General features: G+C 48.1%; 1 protein-coding gene across 3 annotated transcripts in view; it reads right to left on the minus strand.

Moving 5' to 3' along the window:
• The window catches only part of GARNL3 (GTPase activating Rap/RanGAP domain like 3), a 150,654-nt gene that overhangs the window by 15,848 nt on the left and 119,209 nt on the right, over positions 1–15,597 (minus strand). For all 3 annotated transcript variants that reach the window (XM_047829919.1, XM_047829918.1, XM_047829920.1), the window contains exons 19-23: positions 12,479–12,590; positions 7,842–7,940; positions 7,375–7,491; positions 6,452–6,627; positions 4,847–5,005 (exon numbers count right to left, since the gene is read on the minus strand). In XM_047829919.1, the coding sequence (XP_047685875.1) occupies positions 4,847–5,005; positions 6,452–6,627; positions 7,375–7,491; positions 7,842–7,940; positions 12,479–12,590 (663 nt within the window). The remainder of the gene's footprint in view (positions 1–4,846; positions 5,006–6,451; positions 6,628–7,374; positions 7,492–7,841; positions 7,941–12,478; positions 12,591–15,597) is intronic.

Genomic DNA, 15,597 nt, shown 5'->3' on the forward strand with positions numbered 1-15,597 from the left:
TTAACCTCCGGCCCTAGGTGTTCACCTGTGAAAGTGGTATATAAGGAGAATGCTCCCTTTGCTGGAGTGTAGTGAGAATTCCACAAGACGCGGAGGAGAGTGCACAATCAGCACTATTATCTTTCTCTCACACGGGACTACCTTCCTTCTAACCTCCTCCTTTGTGCGAGCAGAGCTAGCCCCGGAGTCTCAGGGCACCCCCACACCCCAGAGCCCCGCAGCATCCTCCTCAGGGTCTCTCAGGTGTCTTTTGCGTGCCTGCTGTCGCCCCGGGCTGGGACCCGTCTCCTTCAGTTCGTCTCTCCCGCCCCTTCCAGAGTCTGTGCTGCCCAGGGCCACCGGGGCTCCTCCGGAAGACTCTCCGCCCGGCAGCCCTCCTCTTTGCGGTCGTCAACATCGCTGTGCTGAGCCCTCACCGGCCACCCTCAGCCAGGGCTTCTGCCTTGGCTCTGGCTTCCCTCCGGTGGAACCCTGGCCCCCTTCCGTCTGTCATCACCTGGCGCTGTACTAGGTGCCATGAAGCACACAGAAAAAAATAAGGCAGGGTTCCACCTCTCAAGGAAAAACCAGAAAAGCGTGTAAATACATAAAACAAGGTACAACGAGGCAAATGCCACAAGCAAGAGTTGTGGGTGCTTCAGAGGGGGTGGGAGACCGCGAGGCTCAAGTCTGGGAGCAGAAAGACTTGGGGGCCAAATCCCAGATAACCCCCCTTCTGCTATGTAGCAGACTCCTCTATTTTTATCATGTGCATCGCGTGTGTCACTGTCTGATGCTCACTTACTTGTCCGTTTATTGGAGCCCTCCTCCCCGGGGGAACATGAGCTTCGTGAAGCAGAAGCCTCGCCTACAGATGTTCAGCACCTAGACTGGGCCTGGCACAGGGCAGGAGCAGAACTGATACTAGGCGAATGCATGACTGAATACAGGAAATCTCTGTGGCCTACTCCCATCGTGCCTCGGGACATGGCTATGGAGGCTACAGCAGGCTGGGGGTTAAGGGCACAGAATCAGAATCAGACGGCCTGGGTTCAAGTCCTGTCTCTGCTACTTACTAGCTGTGTAGTTTTGGGTCCAGTGACTCCTCCTTTCTGAGCCTCAGCTTCCTTTTCTGCAAAAATGGGCACGCGAACAGCACATTCCCTACAGGCTGATGGGCACATTTTGTGAGATAATGTTCACGAAGCGCTCCGGCATGGGGCTGACACTCAGTCCACTGCTTGGACTTGGTCATTGCCTCCTTGGGCACTCCTTGGCATTTTGTTCAGACCTCTGTTAACACTCAGCACAGCGAGACCCATTTCATGCTTCAATATGTATGTTGGTTTCCCTGGGGGGAAGGGCCTGGTGGGAGTCGATCTCCGTAGCATTGTTTCCTGACCAGGTGAGGACATCAGAATCAACTAGAGAGCTTTAAAAAATATATTCTAGGGGGCGCCTGGGCAGCTCAGTCAGTTAAGCATCCAACTTTGGCTCAGATCATGATCTCACGGTTCATGAGTTCGAGGCCGTCAGCGCAGAGCCCGCTTGGGATCCTCTGTCTCCCTCTCTCCGTCCCTGTCCTGCTCGTGTGTTCACACACACAAGCTCTCTCCCTCAAAAATAAATAAACATTAAAAAAAGAGAGAGTTAAAAATATATATATATATATTTGCTCTAGAGATCCTGATATAGTAGGTCTAGGGTAGGACACAGGTGTTAGCTTTTAATTTTCTATTTGATTAAAAATAAGTATTTCACTTTATTGGCATCTTAAAATGATAAAAGTAACATATGGTGGTTGTGAAAATTCAAAACACAGACTTGAAACAAGCCAAGTCTGCAACCCACCGTCCCCAGCCCCAGCTGAAAGTGGGAACCACTGTCGGGTCAGTGTCTGGCCTTCCCATGTGATTCTGGGGTGAGCTCCCAACTGAGACCCACTGGGTTCCAGGCCTTTGGTCAAGATGGGGACTCAGGCCCAGCAACTAAGCCAGAGACCCAGATCTCATTACCAGGTGTGCCGTCCCTTCTAGAGGACACCTTTGCTTTGGGAAAGAGGCCAATGCTGGCTGCTGGAACCGCGGCAGTAGGTCACGATAGGCCTGCTGGTAAAAGGAACTTGATGTTGACTTTCAGATGGCTGCTTTGGTGCTTCTTAAACATTTCCTCTCTTGACCTAGGGTTCTCTTAGCCCCTGAGATGGGGCTGAAAGCTGAAATGGGAATCGAATGGGCTTGGCTGAGAAGAGGAGTGGAGGCAGGAAACTAGGCCAGAAAATCTACACTGTGCACAGAGCAGCAGTGTGAGTAACTTGAATGACCCAGAAATGCCCAGTGACTATGGGGGGAGATCGGCCTCTCTCTGTCCTGCCTCCATAGCACCGGGGTCTGGGCCGCAGGAACATTCTGGGGAAAAGCTAGCCCTGCTCCTGCAGGCCGTTCCTGACTGGCTATGGGAAAACACTTTGTTCATTACCTTGGTCATTTCCCTAGGGCTTATTTTTCCAATTAGACAGGAAATTCCTTGCAAAGGTGAGTCGCTGTGTCTAAGCACCCACGCCTGCTTAGCTACCACTCAGCTGCTGGGGATGTACCCGAAGATGGAGCGTACACATTGACCCACTTAGATCGAGGGAAGGGCTTAAAAAATATATATTTTCTTAATTTTTTATTTTAGGGGAAAAACTCAGTGACTTAGTTTTTAAAAGCATATTGAAAAAAAGAGAACATTTTAGAATTATTCCTCCTTTCAGAAAAACAAAACACAGGAGTCCCCCAAGAAAACTGCCTTTAATGTGATTTTTCCTCAGCCTTAAGAGGAATCTTAAGAGGAAAAAAAATCCACAAACGCTCTAATGAATTATCAGGGTATTAAATATAAGTAAACAGTAATTGCCAGCAGAAAAAGCACATAAGGTCTTAGGAAACTGGTCGCTAGGAAAGGGACTGACTGTGCAGAGACCTACTGGGCCATGAGTTTTCTACGTCCTTTAGCTGGTCACACAGAGTTCTTGAAAAGCAAGAAGGACAAGAACTTTTCAAGCCACATTGGACCCTCCCTCCTCAGAAGCTGGAAAAGGCTACTGGTTCCCAGGCACTGGGATAGAGGGGCTGCTCTCCCGGCTCTAAATTAGGAAGAGTTTCAGGACAGACTCGTTCTACTAGGTCCATACTGGCATCATCTGGCAAGACTTAAAACGGATTGATTCCCACACACCACACACCCAGAAATTCTGATTTAATTGATTTGGGGTGGGGTCAGAGCACTGATCTTTTTATTTTATTTATTTTTTTTAACTGTTTTTATTTATTTTTGAGACAGAGAGAGAGACAGAGCATGAGCAGGGGAGGGGCAGAGAGAGGGAGACACAGAATCCGAAGCAGGCTCCAGGCTCCGAGCTGTCAGCCCAGAGCCTGACATGGGGCTCGAACTCACAGACCGTGAGATCATGACCTGAGCTGAAATCAAGAGTCATTAACCAACTGAGCCACCCAGGCGCCCCATGATTATTCTATTTCTTAAAATCTTGCTCTCATGTGGTGTTAAGTTTTCTTAATGCCGTAATTAGCAACTTTTATGAATATTTGGGTAGTGCCCTAACGCAAGTTGTATTTTTTTTTTTTTTTTTTTTTTTATCTCTTGTAAAGCATAATCAGGAAGAATTCTGCAGTCTCTTGGACCTAGCGGAACAGGGCTGGAGGAAGACTGTGGGTCTGGAAGTTCTCATCAGGAACTACGCCCCACTCCACGGCATCCTTGTCCTCGGCACCTAAGCCGGAGTGTTGGCTCTGCACCACGCAAGCCTCATGTGGCTCCAGTGTTATCTGGTCTTGCCCTGCGTGACAGGGGCCCGGATCCTGTCCAAACCTAGGACATGCCTGCGCACTGTGCAGCTCAGGCTGGAGGCAGACTCTCGTCCCTTCCTCCTTTCCTAGGGGGCCTTTTTCAGGGATGGAGACCTGCTCCAGTCACCTAGTCTCCAAGCTGTGAGTCTGCAGGGCTACGGAGAGAATAAGGCCCTTGGGGTGTGACTGGCCAGAGGTTCTCGTTGGTGTAGTTACTTAAGTTGAGCTTTTTGACCCTTCACTTCTCCTTCATGAGGAAGAACAGAATGGCAGGGGGAGATTTGGGAAAGCTGAGCAGGGAATGGGGCAGTTAGATTAGATTGAACCAGTTTGAGCAACAGCAGTGGCAACTTCATGTGGCACAGCCCACAGAATGTATCACAAAACAGTGCTATGATCAATCAGACCTAATTAAAAATTTTTTTTTAATGTTTATTCACCTATGAGACTGTGAGAGACAGAATGTGAGCAGGGGAGGGGCGGAGAGAGACACACACACACACACACACACACACACACACACACGCACACACACACACACACAGAATCCGAAGCAGGCTCCAGGCTCTTGAGCTGTCGGTACAGAGCCCGATGAGGGGCTCGAACCCACGAACCATGAGATCAGGACCTGAGCTGAAGTCGGATGCTTAACCGACTGAGCCACCCAGGGGCCTCATAAACGTAATCTTAAAGACATCTTAATCATGGCGGCGCCTGGGTGGCTCAGTTGGTTGGGTGTCCGACTTCAGCTCAGGTCCTGATCTCACGGTTCGTAGGTTCGGGCCCCGCATCGGGCTCTGTACCGACAGCTCAGAGCCTGGAGCCTGCTTTGGATTCTGTGTCTCCCTCTCTCTCTCTCTCCCCTCCCCCACTCACACTCTGTCTCTCTCTCAAAAAAATGAATAAACATTAAAAAAAATATTAAGAAAAAAAGACATCCTAATGATGGCATCACAAGGTTAGAAGAAGCACTCCTAGTCTTCTTCGATTTTCACTCGCCCCTACACCTGCCAACTCACCCTGTTGGCCTCCACGTGGTGCAGACGAAAGGCCTCCCCCGTGCTCTCATTCACCACATCGAACTGGTGCCGGTAAGCCACACAGATGAGATTGTCACTCTCTTCAGTTGGCCCATCTACTAAGGTCATCACCGCGGGAGAGTCGGACAGACAGATCTCCTGTGGTTGATGGTGACATGGAGGAGGGGTCAGGACACAGAGCAGCCGTTTTCATCAACCCTCCCCCCACCACCCGCCCGCCCTGCCTGCCCGCCTCCATGCAGCAGAGGGTCCCCTCCCCAGGCAGAGAAGGTGGAGACCGGGAAAGAGGGGCAGGGACGGTACCAGACTCCCCCCCACCAAACCTGTCCTCGAAACCCACAATTGGCAAAAGTGATTCGGTAGTATGGTCCACATTAGCTCTCAGATAGTCCAGCCCTGTCCTATGATTTAATAATAAAAAAATAAGAATGGCTAACCTTGTCGAGCACTTAACACAGTGCCAGGCACTGTTCTCCCTGAATCCTCCTAACAACCTTATGAAGTAGATGAGGCTTTATTCTATTTTACAGATAACGAAAGTGAAGCTCGAAGGTCACATGACTTGCCCACACTCGCACAGTTAAATGTGGTAGAACCAAGATTTGAGCGCAGGAGAGCTGATACTCCACATAAATGTACATGCTCTACGCGAACAGTCATTAAGATGGCTAATTTCTGTATTAAGAAGATTAACACCTAATTAGAGCAAGATTTTAACTTGTTTTAACTTAACTGTTATGCTGTTCAATCCTTAAATTGAATGTGAGCAGACTGATATGCATAATTCAGGCGGCTTTAATTCTGGCACAGGCGAAGTTTGCCTTAGTAGCCAATGTGTGACACAGGTCACATAACGTACCAACGATTTAAAAAAGGGAAGAGACAGTAAGAGCAGGAAAGGGACGGGGCCCCCAAGGAGGCTTCTCTCGCAAGGTCCCACCCTCGGCGGAGCCCTAAATCCTCTAAGGCAGGCCGGGCAGCTTCTTCCACCTCCCCAGCCATCAAAGCCACTAGGGTCTCTTGCTAGGATCCTGCGTTAGCCTCTTAGAGGGTCTCCTCCTTTATGCTCAGGGCTCCCTCCGTACCCTTCTCTGTCCAGCAGCCAGCAAAATCTTTTCAAAACATGTCACTTCGCTGCTTCAACCCTTCCAATGCCTGCCCCTTCTCCCTCAGAGTCGAAACCAAAATCCTAGCAACGGCCTTCAAGGCTCTCTGACCTCCCCACCTGTTCCCTTGGCTCCAGCCACTGCGGCCTCTTGACTGTGCCTTGACCGGGGCCTCCGGTCCTTAACTGGCTGCTCCTTCTGCCCGGAACCCGCTTTCTCCAGATATGCTCAGCACCTACTCCCATATTTCACTGGATCTCTGCTCAAAGGCAAAGCAGAGATCCCTTTGGGAGAGGGCTTCTGGGACATTCTTTCTAGAACAATGCTCCCACCACACTCATTGTCCTCTCCTCCCTCAATCCACTTTATTGTTTTTGTTTTTTTTAAATATGAAATTTCTTGTCAAATTGGTTTCCATACAACACCCAGTGCTCATCCCAACAGGTGCCCAGAGAGGAGATGTGAAGAGCAGACCCACCCTGATGTACTGGAACTCCTCCACAGGTGACTCGGGCAGGGGACACAGCAGTGAGGTGCTCGTGACCCCGCCCGGCTTGTTGTGTTTCCTCGTGATCAAGAGCAGTTTGTTCCGGATGGCGACAACGATCCTCAGCTCTCTGCTGTGGTGAGTGTTAATGGCGTACAAGTGGCAGCCTGGGAAGAGAAATAAACGATGCTGACACAAGACAGGAGTCTGGAAGCTCCCGGGCTTCAACAATGTGGCGGTCCCTAAGAACCCTGGAAATGAAGCAGAACTCAGGGAGAATGCCTGAGAATGTTCCCACCGCCAGACAGGACGGAGACGGGAGATACAAGTTAGGCTGAGTTTCTGGAAAATTAAGCAAGTCATATTCCCTGTAGCCCAGAGTTTGTGGTCTCACCTTCGAGCCCACGGCACCATATGAATGAAAGTGGCATGTGAGCAGAGCGCCAGGAGCCAGAGGCTCAAAGTCTCTCTTCGCAGATCTGTGAACAGAACTCACCTTACCTTCAAAACTTTCCTCTAACACAAGGCCTGGACTTTCCTCTAACCCTCCACATGTTGTTCTACCTTTCAGGCTTCTCTCTCTCTCTCTCTCTCTCTCTCTCTCTCTCTCTCTCTAATGTTTGTTTATTTTTGAGAGAGAGAGCCCGATGCAGGCCTCAAGCTCACAGGCTGCGCCATGAGAGCATGACCTGAGCCAAGGTCGGACGCTTAACCGACTGAGCCACCCAGGCGCCTGACCCTCAGGCTTCTCTCAGGGGAACGGTGATACGATGTCTCTGAGTAAAAACCAAACCAATAAAATCAAATTCCCATGCATTTCCATCTCCAGGGAAATCTGGGCAGTCCGAGGAAAAAAACAGAATTCGTTGAACAGAAAGCACCCAAATACGAAGACTCCAGAAGACTCCAGTCACCTTTTGTTTTCTCCAGCTTGTTGTCCCTGCAGTCACACTTGCCCTTCACGGCCTGTTTGCCCTCGACGGCCTTGTGCACGGCGCTGAGCCTGAAGACAAAGAGGCGGGCGTCTTTCCCTGTGAGAGAGAGAAGGTGGAGGAAGAGACTGTTGGGAAGACGGGAAGAGCAGACGGTGCAGGCAAGCTACTGCCACAGAACCAGGAGCCCAGGTGTTCCAGAAGTGGGGAGAAACCCCACGCCGGCTTTCCCCAGCAGCGCGCTGAAGGATGTGCCCCGCCACCCTCCTCCCTCACCGTCCCCTCCTCAGAGAACAGAGGGCCGCCCGGGGACCCTGAGCACCGGGCACCTGTGAAGCAGTAGCCGGCGTGACCCGTGCCGTCGGACCCTCGTGACCCTCACGGTCGGCCACGGAGGGCCACACGCGTCCCCCCCCCTCAGAGGACGCTACCGGGAAGGGGAACATCACCTTTGTCAGCTCTGAGGATCAAAAGGTCCAGGGTCTCCAGCACATGCATCTGTTTTACTGGCAGGGTCTTGTCAAACACGGGCACTGACGGAAGGTCATCTGGAAGAGGAGACGTGGTCACCCTGACACTGTACCCAGCCTACAGGTTCAGAACCCATAATACATGCCTGTGAGTGGCTCTGGACCCCAGTTCTCTCTAGGCAAGGAAGGTCAGCTTCTGGAGCGTTCGTAAGGTCTACACAGTAAGTTCAAGTCCTATGCTCTCAGGGAGAAGGACTGACATTCCTTCCTCTATGGAGGGAGCAGAACAGCGGGGCCTAGAAACTATATTCTTCTCTTCCATACTCAGCAGAGAAAAATCAGCATCCCTCCATCCCAGTTCTTCCTGGCATTGTACCAAAGGACTGAACGGCAAGTTAAAAAAAGTACAAGAAAAAGCTCAGCCATGAAGTATTATCTTATTTTTCTGTAATGTTTGAAACTGCGTCATTTCTCAGATGATTTTGTCTAAAACCAAAATTAAACCCAAACTAAAATTTCCTTTTGTATTGAAAGCAAATACAGACACACCCTATTCCCTGCCTGTGTCTCTACCCACAGGAGTTTACCTATAAACTTTCAGTATTTCTCCGTAGAGGAACATGAAATCTCCTTCTTAGACAAAAATAAGAGAGAAATGTCAATGAAGTTGCTGAGATGACAGGAAAAAATTAATTGTAATGGAAACGTTCAGGAAGACGTCGGGTGAATGGCCGATCGGAGACTGTAACGATACTTAGGATTTGTTTTTAGACTTACTTAGGGGGGACTTAAACTGCTAGCAATTACTTTGTTCCTGAGGGTCCCTAGGACATAGAGGGCTAAAAAAAATACTAAGACTCTTTCATAAGCAAAGGGTCTGTTTTGAGTCTGATGTAGAATCGGCACAAGGCAAAGAGGTTCTGGGATGGTGGAACATTTTAGGCAGGATAAGGGGCTTCTTCTTAATCTGTGCTCTGTCTGACATTTAGGTCTTCAAGTGTTCCTAGTGGCTGTGGGTCTGGGTTTGTTTCTTTGGTTACAACTGAGGTGCGTGGGGCCCTGAGGGTCTTGGCTCTTCTAGAAATCCGTCTGGTTGGGTGGGGGGGTTCATCCCTCCCTGGATGGTGCCCAGGAGAGAACAGATTTTTGTTGTCCGGACAGGGTTAATAACTGCCTCGCAAGGGAGGGCTCTCCTGCTCCGCTCGGGCAGGCCACAGGCCGGTGGGGGCTCCGGATTTGTCAGAGCTCAGAACCTGCTAAGCTTTTGTTAGACAGAGGGCTTGCTCTAGCTCCCCTAAATTACTGTGGCGGATGTAAATTCTGTGACAGCCCATCCGGTGGCTTTCCTACCCTCCTCTACCCTCTTCCTCTACAGAAGTAACTGAATCTCATGCTCTTTGTGTTTCTGCTGGCGGCAGACGTGAATTTCCAAAACACGGGATGATCGTGCCAGTACCCATCTTCACACCAGACTAAGCAACCACGGTCGTTTCCTTCTGTGAGTGGCAGCTGACATACACACAGGGCTTCCTTAATGCCAGGCCTCGATGCGGTGTTTCGCACGTTCTTTAACTGAAATGCCCCAAGGACCCGCTTAGGTAGCCACTTCTAATACTCCCATTTAACAGACGAGGACCTGAGGCTCAGGGGTGCTAGTGACTTGTCCAGGGTCACGTCTTGAACATGCGGAGCCCCAGTCTGTATAGGGACAAAGCCCGTACTCTTAGCCTAGAGGCAGCACCGCAGCCCTATGGATTGACGGTGCCATCACACAAGGTTAGGGTTAGGGGACTGTCAGGAATTCATACATGACAGAAGCACTTCATTTGACATTTAAGACAGAGGGACACCATGTAGCAGCCCACCTATCTACAGCGTGAGTTGGCATTTATTCTCCAGCAACTCTTCTACAGGTGGCTGAATAGGTTTATACACAGCACAGGAAGGAGGAAGCAGGGATAGGAGAAAGTGACACGTGGCTTTAATGGCTGTTTCACTGCCATGTTCTCCTTCTTGGAATCTCTTTATGAAGAAATGATCTTTTAGAGCTGGCTTTTTCTATTACTGCAAACCCAAAACAAATGGCGGCAGCATAGTTAATCAGGGTGTAGTCTGCCTTCAAAGTAGCTTTTGCTGCATTTAGAATACAAAGGATCTTTGAGTTTTAATAATGACCTTGAAAGAAGCAGACTCTCAAGGGGGTGGGTCTAATGAAATTAAGCAGCCGCTAACGGGACAGAGTGGAACCTGGCCTGAAAGGAAATGGAGAGATTCGGCTTCATGGAAACAACTCATAACATGATGAAGTACCGACAAGAAAAAGGTAAACAAAGAAATACCAAGAGAATGAGGACTTGAAGCACAATGAGGAATACAAAGGAAGCCTGGAGGGTTATTCTCTCCTTAACAAAAGCGAACAGGGCTAGCAGTGCTGCATACCCAGGAAATGAAAACAATAATCTGAGGAATAAATCCAAGCTCGCGGGTGTATGTGGCTGCCACCTGCGGCAGACAACTTCCCTCAAGGTGGAAGAAAAGAATTGCCTGGCACATCACCAGGATCCTTGTATCTGACACCTCCAAGAAATTTTGGATCCATCAGGACGAAAATTGCAGAAGGGGACGTGGTGATCTTCATTTGGATTTGACATTTAAAAAAAAAACAGAAGCAGAGAACTCTAACAGTTTTTAGGCAAGCCCTGCAAATAGTCATTGTAAAGCGTGTTTCCTCATTCCTAAAAACAACCAAAAAGTAGAATGTAACACTCTTTCGATCAGAACATAATTATTTGCGTGGGACTACATTTTTTTTTTTTTTGGAAATCTGTGTGAAGGTAAAGACAATAACATTGGTAGAGTTTAATTTGATTCTGATAAAATGTAGTTGGTTTAGTGGGAACAGCGCTGGACCAGGAACCACCTCTGGCTTCCAGTTCCGGACGTGCCGCTAACCAGCTGTGTGATCTTGGGCAAGTCATACCATTTCTTTAGTTTTTTCATCTATAAAATTAAGAGATGGGACTAAACGTCTATAGTGTGTTACTGTTTTTTGTTTTTAATTATTTTATTTGGTTGCACTTTTGGCAAAACCTATGGATTTTGTTACCTTTTAGCACGTTCAGAGGGATACTGTAAAGGTAATAGCTGCTGTTTCCTAAATTACAACTCTGTGCCCGGCACTGCTCTAAACATTTAACGTAGGTAATCTAATGTCCACAGTCCCTTCCTGTTATGATCATCTTTCCCGTTTTATTTCATCAGTTTTCATTATTGTAAACTAGTTTTCAGCTGCTTAAAAAACTCCCCCCACTTCAGAGAAACCTGAAGCCCCCAGAGGTTAAGTTTTCTTCCAGATCACAAAGATTCTCTAACAGTTTTGCAGTTTCTAAGTTAAATATTTAATTTCAATTCTCAGCTTACAAATTTTAGATCATCTGCCTTTTAGCGAATTAGTTATATATACGTTTATGTAGTTATACACACACACATACTTAATGACGTTATGGACACACAACTGAAATATGCATCAAAAGTGACAGATGAAGTCAGAAATAAATCTATTATGAAGCCTGGTCCTCCTCTCCTGTCTTCCCACAGAAGGCACCTAGCACAGGGCCTGGCACACAGCAGGCACTTGGGAAACCTGCTGACAGCGTCTGAGGAGGGAATGAAGAAGGTCTTGGCTAGGGCCCAGGAGACGCTGTTGTTTTAGGCACCTCTCAGTGTTGGCTTTCCGAATCTCATAAAACATCAGTGTGGTAACTGAGACTGGGTGGTCTGTTTCTGTGCTGTGGAGGACACGTCCTTGGAAGACAGACTCTGTGCCCATGGCTTCCTCTGAAGCCCCAGGAGACGGCTTGCTACCAGCGTTTAACCCCTTTAACATTCACTGGGAGTCTGGAAAAATCCAAAGGGGCTTCCTGTTGGAAGGGCCTGCACAGTATTGGAGTCTAAATGAAATCCCCATCAGAAGGTGAACTCTCTCCACAGCATCCTCCCCAAGGGCACGTCCCACTGGCAGCCGATCTGTGCTGACAGGGAAATGACCACCTCCCCAGGCACAGTGATCCACCTGGTGGTCAGAAAGTTTGGTTTTGTATTAAGTTGATATGTGTCTTCCTGTCATAATCTGTGTCTATATCCATCCTAAATGGGTTATCTAAGATTCTTATTATTTGTTTTGGACACCCAAGTACTTTTTGAATCAGAAACCTTGGAAAAAAAAAAAAAAAGAGCTCTGATAGAGGGCATGTCCCTGAGGTAGGAGCTTGAAATACCAACGGTGTCCTTGTTGATTTAAGGTAAAATGGTGGAATCATGATAAGTAATGACCAAAAAGGAGATTCCTTTTGTGGGTCATTTGATGTCCGCAGACTAAGGAGATTTGGGGAAGGGATAAACCTGTCATGCACGACTCACCCTCTGGCTCGCTTGTTCAGAATATATTCCCTCTGCTTGTCCTGAAAAGAAGGGGTTAATTTTGTAAGGAAAGGAAACCTGGCTAACCTCACTGAGGACGATGCGTTTATCTACAGGGAGTTGGCTGGCGGTCACCCATCTTAGAAGTACTACAAATTACACAAAGAAAGACATTTGAAGGACAGCTACTCACTAACCATCCACTAGCAAGACGCCAGCATCAGTGGAAACCAGCAAGGCCTGGCCCCAGGGATCCGCACACACGGCTTCGTGAGGGAAATTACTGCAGAAACACTGGGGCTCCCAAGGCTGCGAGGTGACAAAAGCATCGGAGAATAAGCGCACCGGAAAGAATACACCACGGCCCCTCAGATGGAAAGGTACAGTACACCGTCTGCGACAGCGACCCACGTATCCCCAAACTCTGGGAGCCGAGTGGGCCCTGGACTCAGTTACCTTTCTCTCTCTCTCTCTCTCTCTTTTAAAGATTTTATTTTTAAGGAGTCTCTACACCCAACGTGGGGCTTGAACTCACAACCCTGACATCAAGAGTCACACGCTGTACTGATTGAGCCAGCCAGGCGCCCCTCAGTTACCTTTCTTGGGGAGAAAGGTCTCCTTTCAAATACGTAGGCAGTAGGAAAAGAGGGAAGTCACAAGTTTCTGGCACCATGACCTGCCTCTATATGTAATAATGCTCCTCGGGGCCAATCGGAGCATTGGTAAGTTCTTCTAAGCACACAATTTTCTTTAGTACTTGAACTTGGACCAACTGCTGCCTATTTGTTTGGAGAATTCACATTAGGTCTTCATAAAAGGAAGATCCATATAGCCTCCACACAAAAAAAGCCTGATTCCTGTGTTGCTGCTTTGATAAAATTACGAAGTCATACACGATGCAAGAAGTTGACATTGTCTGAACATGAAAATGCTTACTGACCCACTTAAGGCTAGAGAATCTTAAAAAAAAAAAAAAATAACACCTGTTTGTAAGAATCTGGAAAGTGCTGCCGACAAATGCATTCGTGCTCCCCCACGTGACGTATTCATACCTTGTAAACTCTTCTCCTTAGTCTCATGCTCGGTTCAGGCACCAGAGTTAGCCTCCCTCACTGCTGCCCCAGAGCTGAGTGGGGACACCTGGGGCCGGCAGGCACCATTCAGTGGGTCCTTAGTTACACCAGAATCAGGGACATTTTCAACAGAACCATTAGCTTCCCCCCAAAGCACGTGGCTTAGCCTCAAAGGACAAAGATGTTTTTGGAGTTTCTCAGGGACAAGTTAAAGTGTGACATGTTCGCTTTTACTCTCAATTAGACGTGCCACCTGGGGACGGTGTAAGACCCGGTGTATGCACACGGGGGCGTGTCTGTACGCACTGGGTGAACACACGTTGGCGTACTGAATGTAGAAGTGGGGGCTGTGAGGTCGCCTTCAAAGGCATTATTTGGGATAATATACTGTGTGTATTACCATGCTGCGAAAAATGTGCTCTCCCTTTAAGAAACTCACGAGCCTCAAAGTGAATCTTCTAATTGCCAAGATGAGGCTTAGGCTGTTCTGGGAAGATCACACAAAGAATGTGACGACATTTTACAACCTGGAAAAGGCCACACCAGTTCGGGCCATTAATTGGAATGGCATTTCCCTTAAGAAGATGATTGGAAATTCTGACTTTGTGACTTAGAACAGGAGGCCATGAAAAAGCAAAGACGTCATAAATGTCAGCTGGCAGACATTAACATCTGAATGTTAGGCAACACTAAGACCGAAAAACAACTCTTAATAACAAAACTTTCTCTGAGTGGAGGACACAAATTTGGAACATTTATGCAGAACAGGGGTTCTAAACCCAGGAGATCTAAGGCTCCTAGGGAATCCATCAAGAGCTTAAGGAGGTCTGTGAAACCCTGGAATTATATTCGAGATGTTGTGTACACGTGCCATTTGCACATTTTAATGAACTAGAGTGTTGGGGAGGGTGTCCACTGATTTCATGGGTTCTCAAAGGGGCTGCGGACTCAAAGTTGCTTGAGGATGTCATGTATGAAGTGTCAGCGATAAGAACTCAGACCCGGTCCCATAGAGGCTCTGCTCTGAGGACTGATGGCATTTGCCATCGCACTGGACTCCCTTCTGCCACGTGAGGGGCTTGGTGCAGACTCTGTGGGGAGAGAATGAGGCCTTCAGGTCTTCCTGCCCAAGGGCAGGCAGGACTCCTTGCTGGTCCCTCTAGGAATATTAACACAGCTCATGAAATGAGCTGAAATTAACACAGCTCAGATGCCTAGGAGAGTTGACAAAGCCTCCTCTTTGGAAATAAAACACTCTTGGGAGCAGCATGAGGGACTCTGGCCTCCACAGAGCCGACTGCACAGAAGTCCATGAGGGCCTCTGGGGCCCTGTTTCTCCAACGAAGGCCTGCGGCCAACTCGTAGGTTATGCACTGATGGAAAAAATGGAAGCTCTTTCTTTGCTGTTCACTGGTGAACAAGTTACCTTTCCACAGCCTTTCATTTTTATGTATGCCTCAGAACTTCTTATCGAGGAGGTTACTAAATCCTGCTGGAATGTGGTATTTATACAGCTCTTGGCAAGCCGATCGTGGGAGTTTGGGCAACCTTTGGAAAAGATGCTTTGCCATCAATCTGGCTTTAGGTTGGTTGTGGTTTTCCAGCATCACTTGTGTTTTGAGCTCATCGTTTCCCTGAAACCAGACTTTATAGTGTGCTGGGTCTGCAATTCAGATGCGAATCATTTATAGCTTCATCACTAAAGTAAATGTGTTCATAATTCTTCTGCTTTTATAATGGACACTTCTCTAGTGATGCTCTGTCCGTGGATGTGTCCCATTTAACTATCTGTTACATACTTGGAACACGGACATAATTAAGTACATCGGGAATGGTTTTACAATACAAAATCATGCAAGTAAGTTTATATGCAATTTTATTGTTTTCTCTTCTCTTTTTGATTACCACCCTAGTTTCCTTACCCACCCTCCCCCCGACCCTGCCAAAGGAAAGTGGAAGTAAGAAGTAGATACAGAGGCCACAGAATTTCTGGGGTGGCTGAATGAACTATAGATTAAGCAGCCGTTTCTCAACCGTGGCCCTCGACCAACAAGCATCAGTATCTCCTGGGAACTTGTTAGAAGTGCAAATTCTCAGGGCTCACCCCAGACACTCTGGAGGTGATTCTAGTATACACAGAAGCTTGGGAAACATGGCCCTAGAGCTTCGCTTTGAGTGTGTCCAGGCACCCCATGAGAGCTTGTTATAAATGCAGAATCCTGACTCCTCCCCAGAGCTCCTGA

The sequence above is a fragment of the Prionailurus viverrinus genome, chromosome D4 (genome assembly GCF_022837055.1).
Source record: "Prionailurus viverrinus isolate Anna chromosome D4, UM_Priviv_1.0, whole genome shotgun sequence".
Lineage (NCBI taxonomy): Eukaryota > Metazoa > Chordata > Mammalia > Carnivora > Felidae > Prionailurus > Prionailurus viverrinus.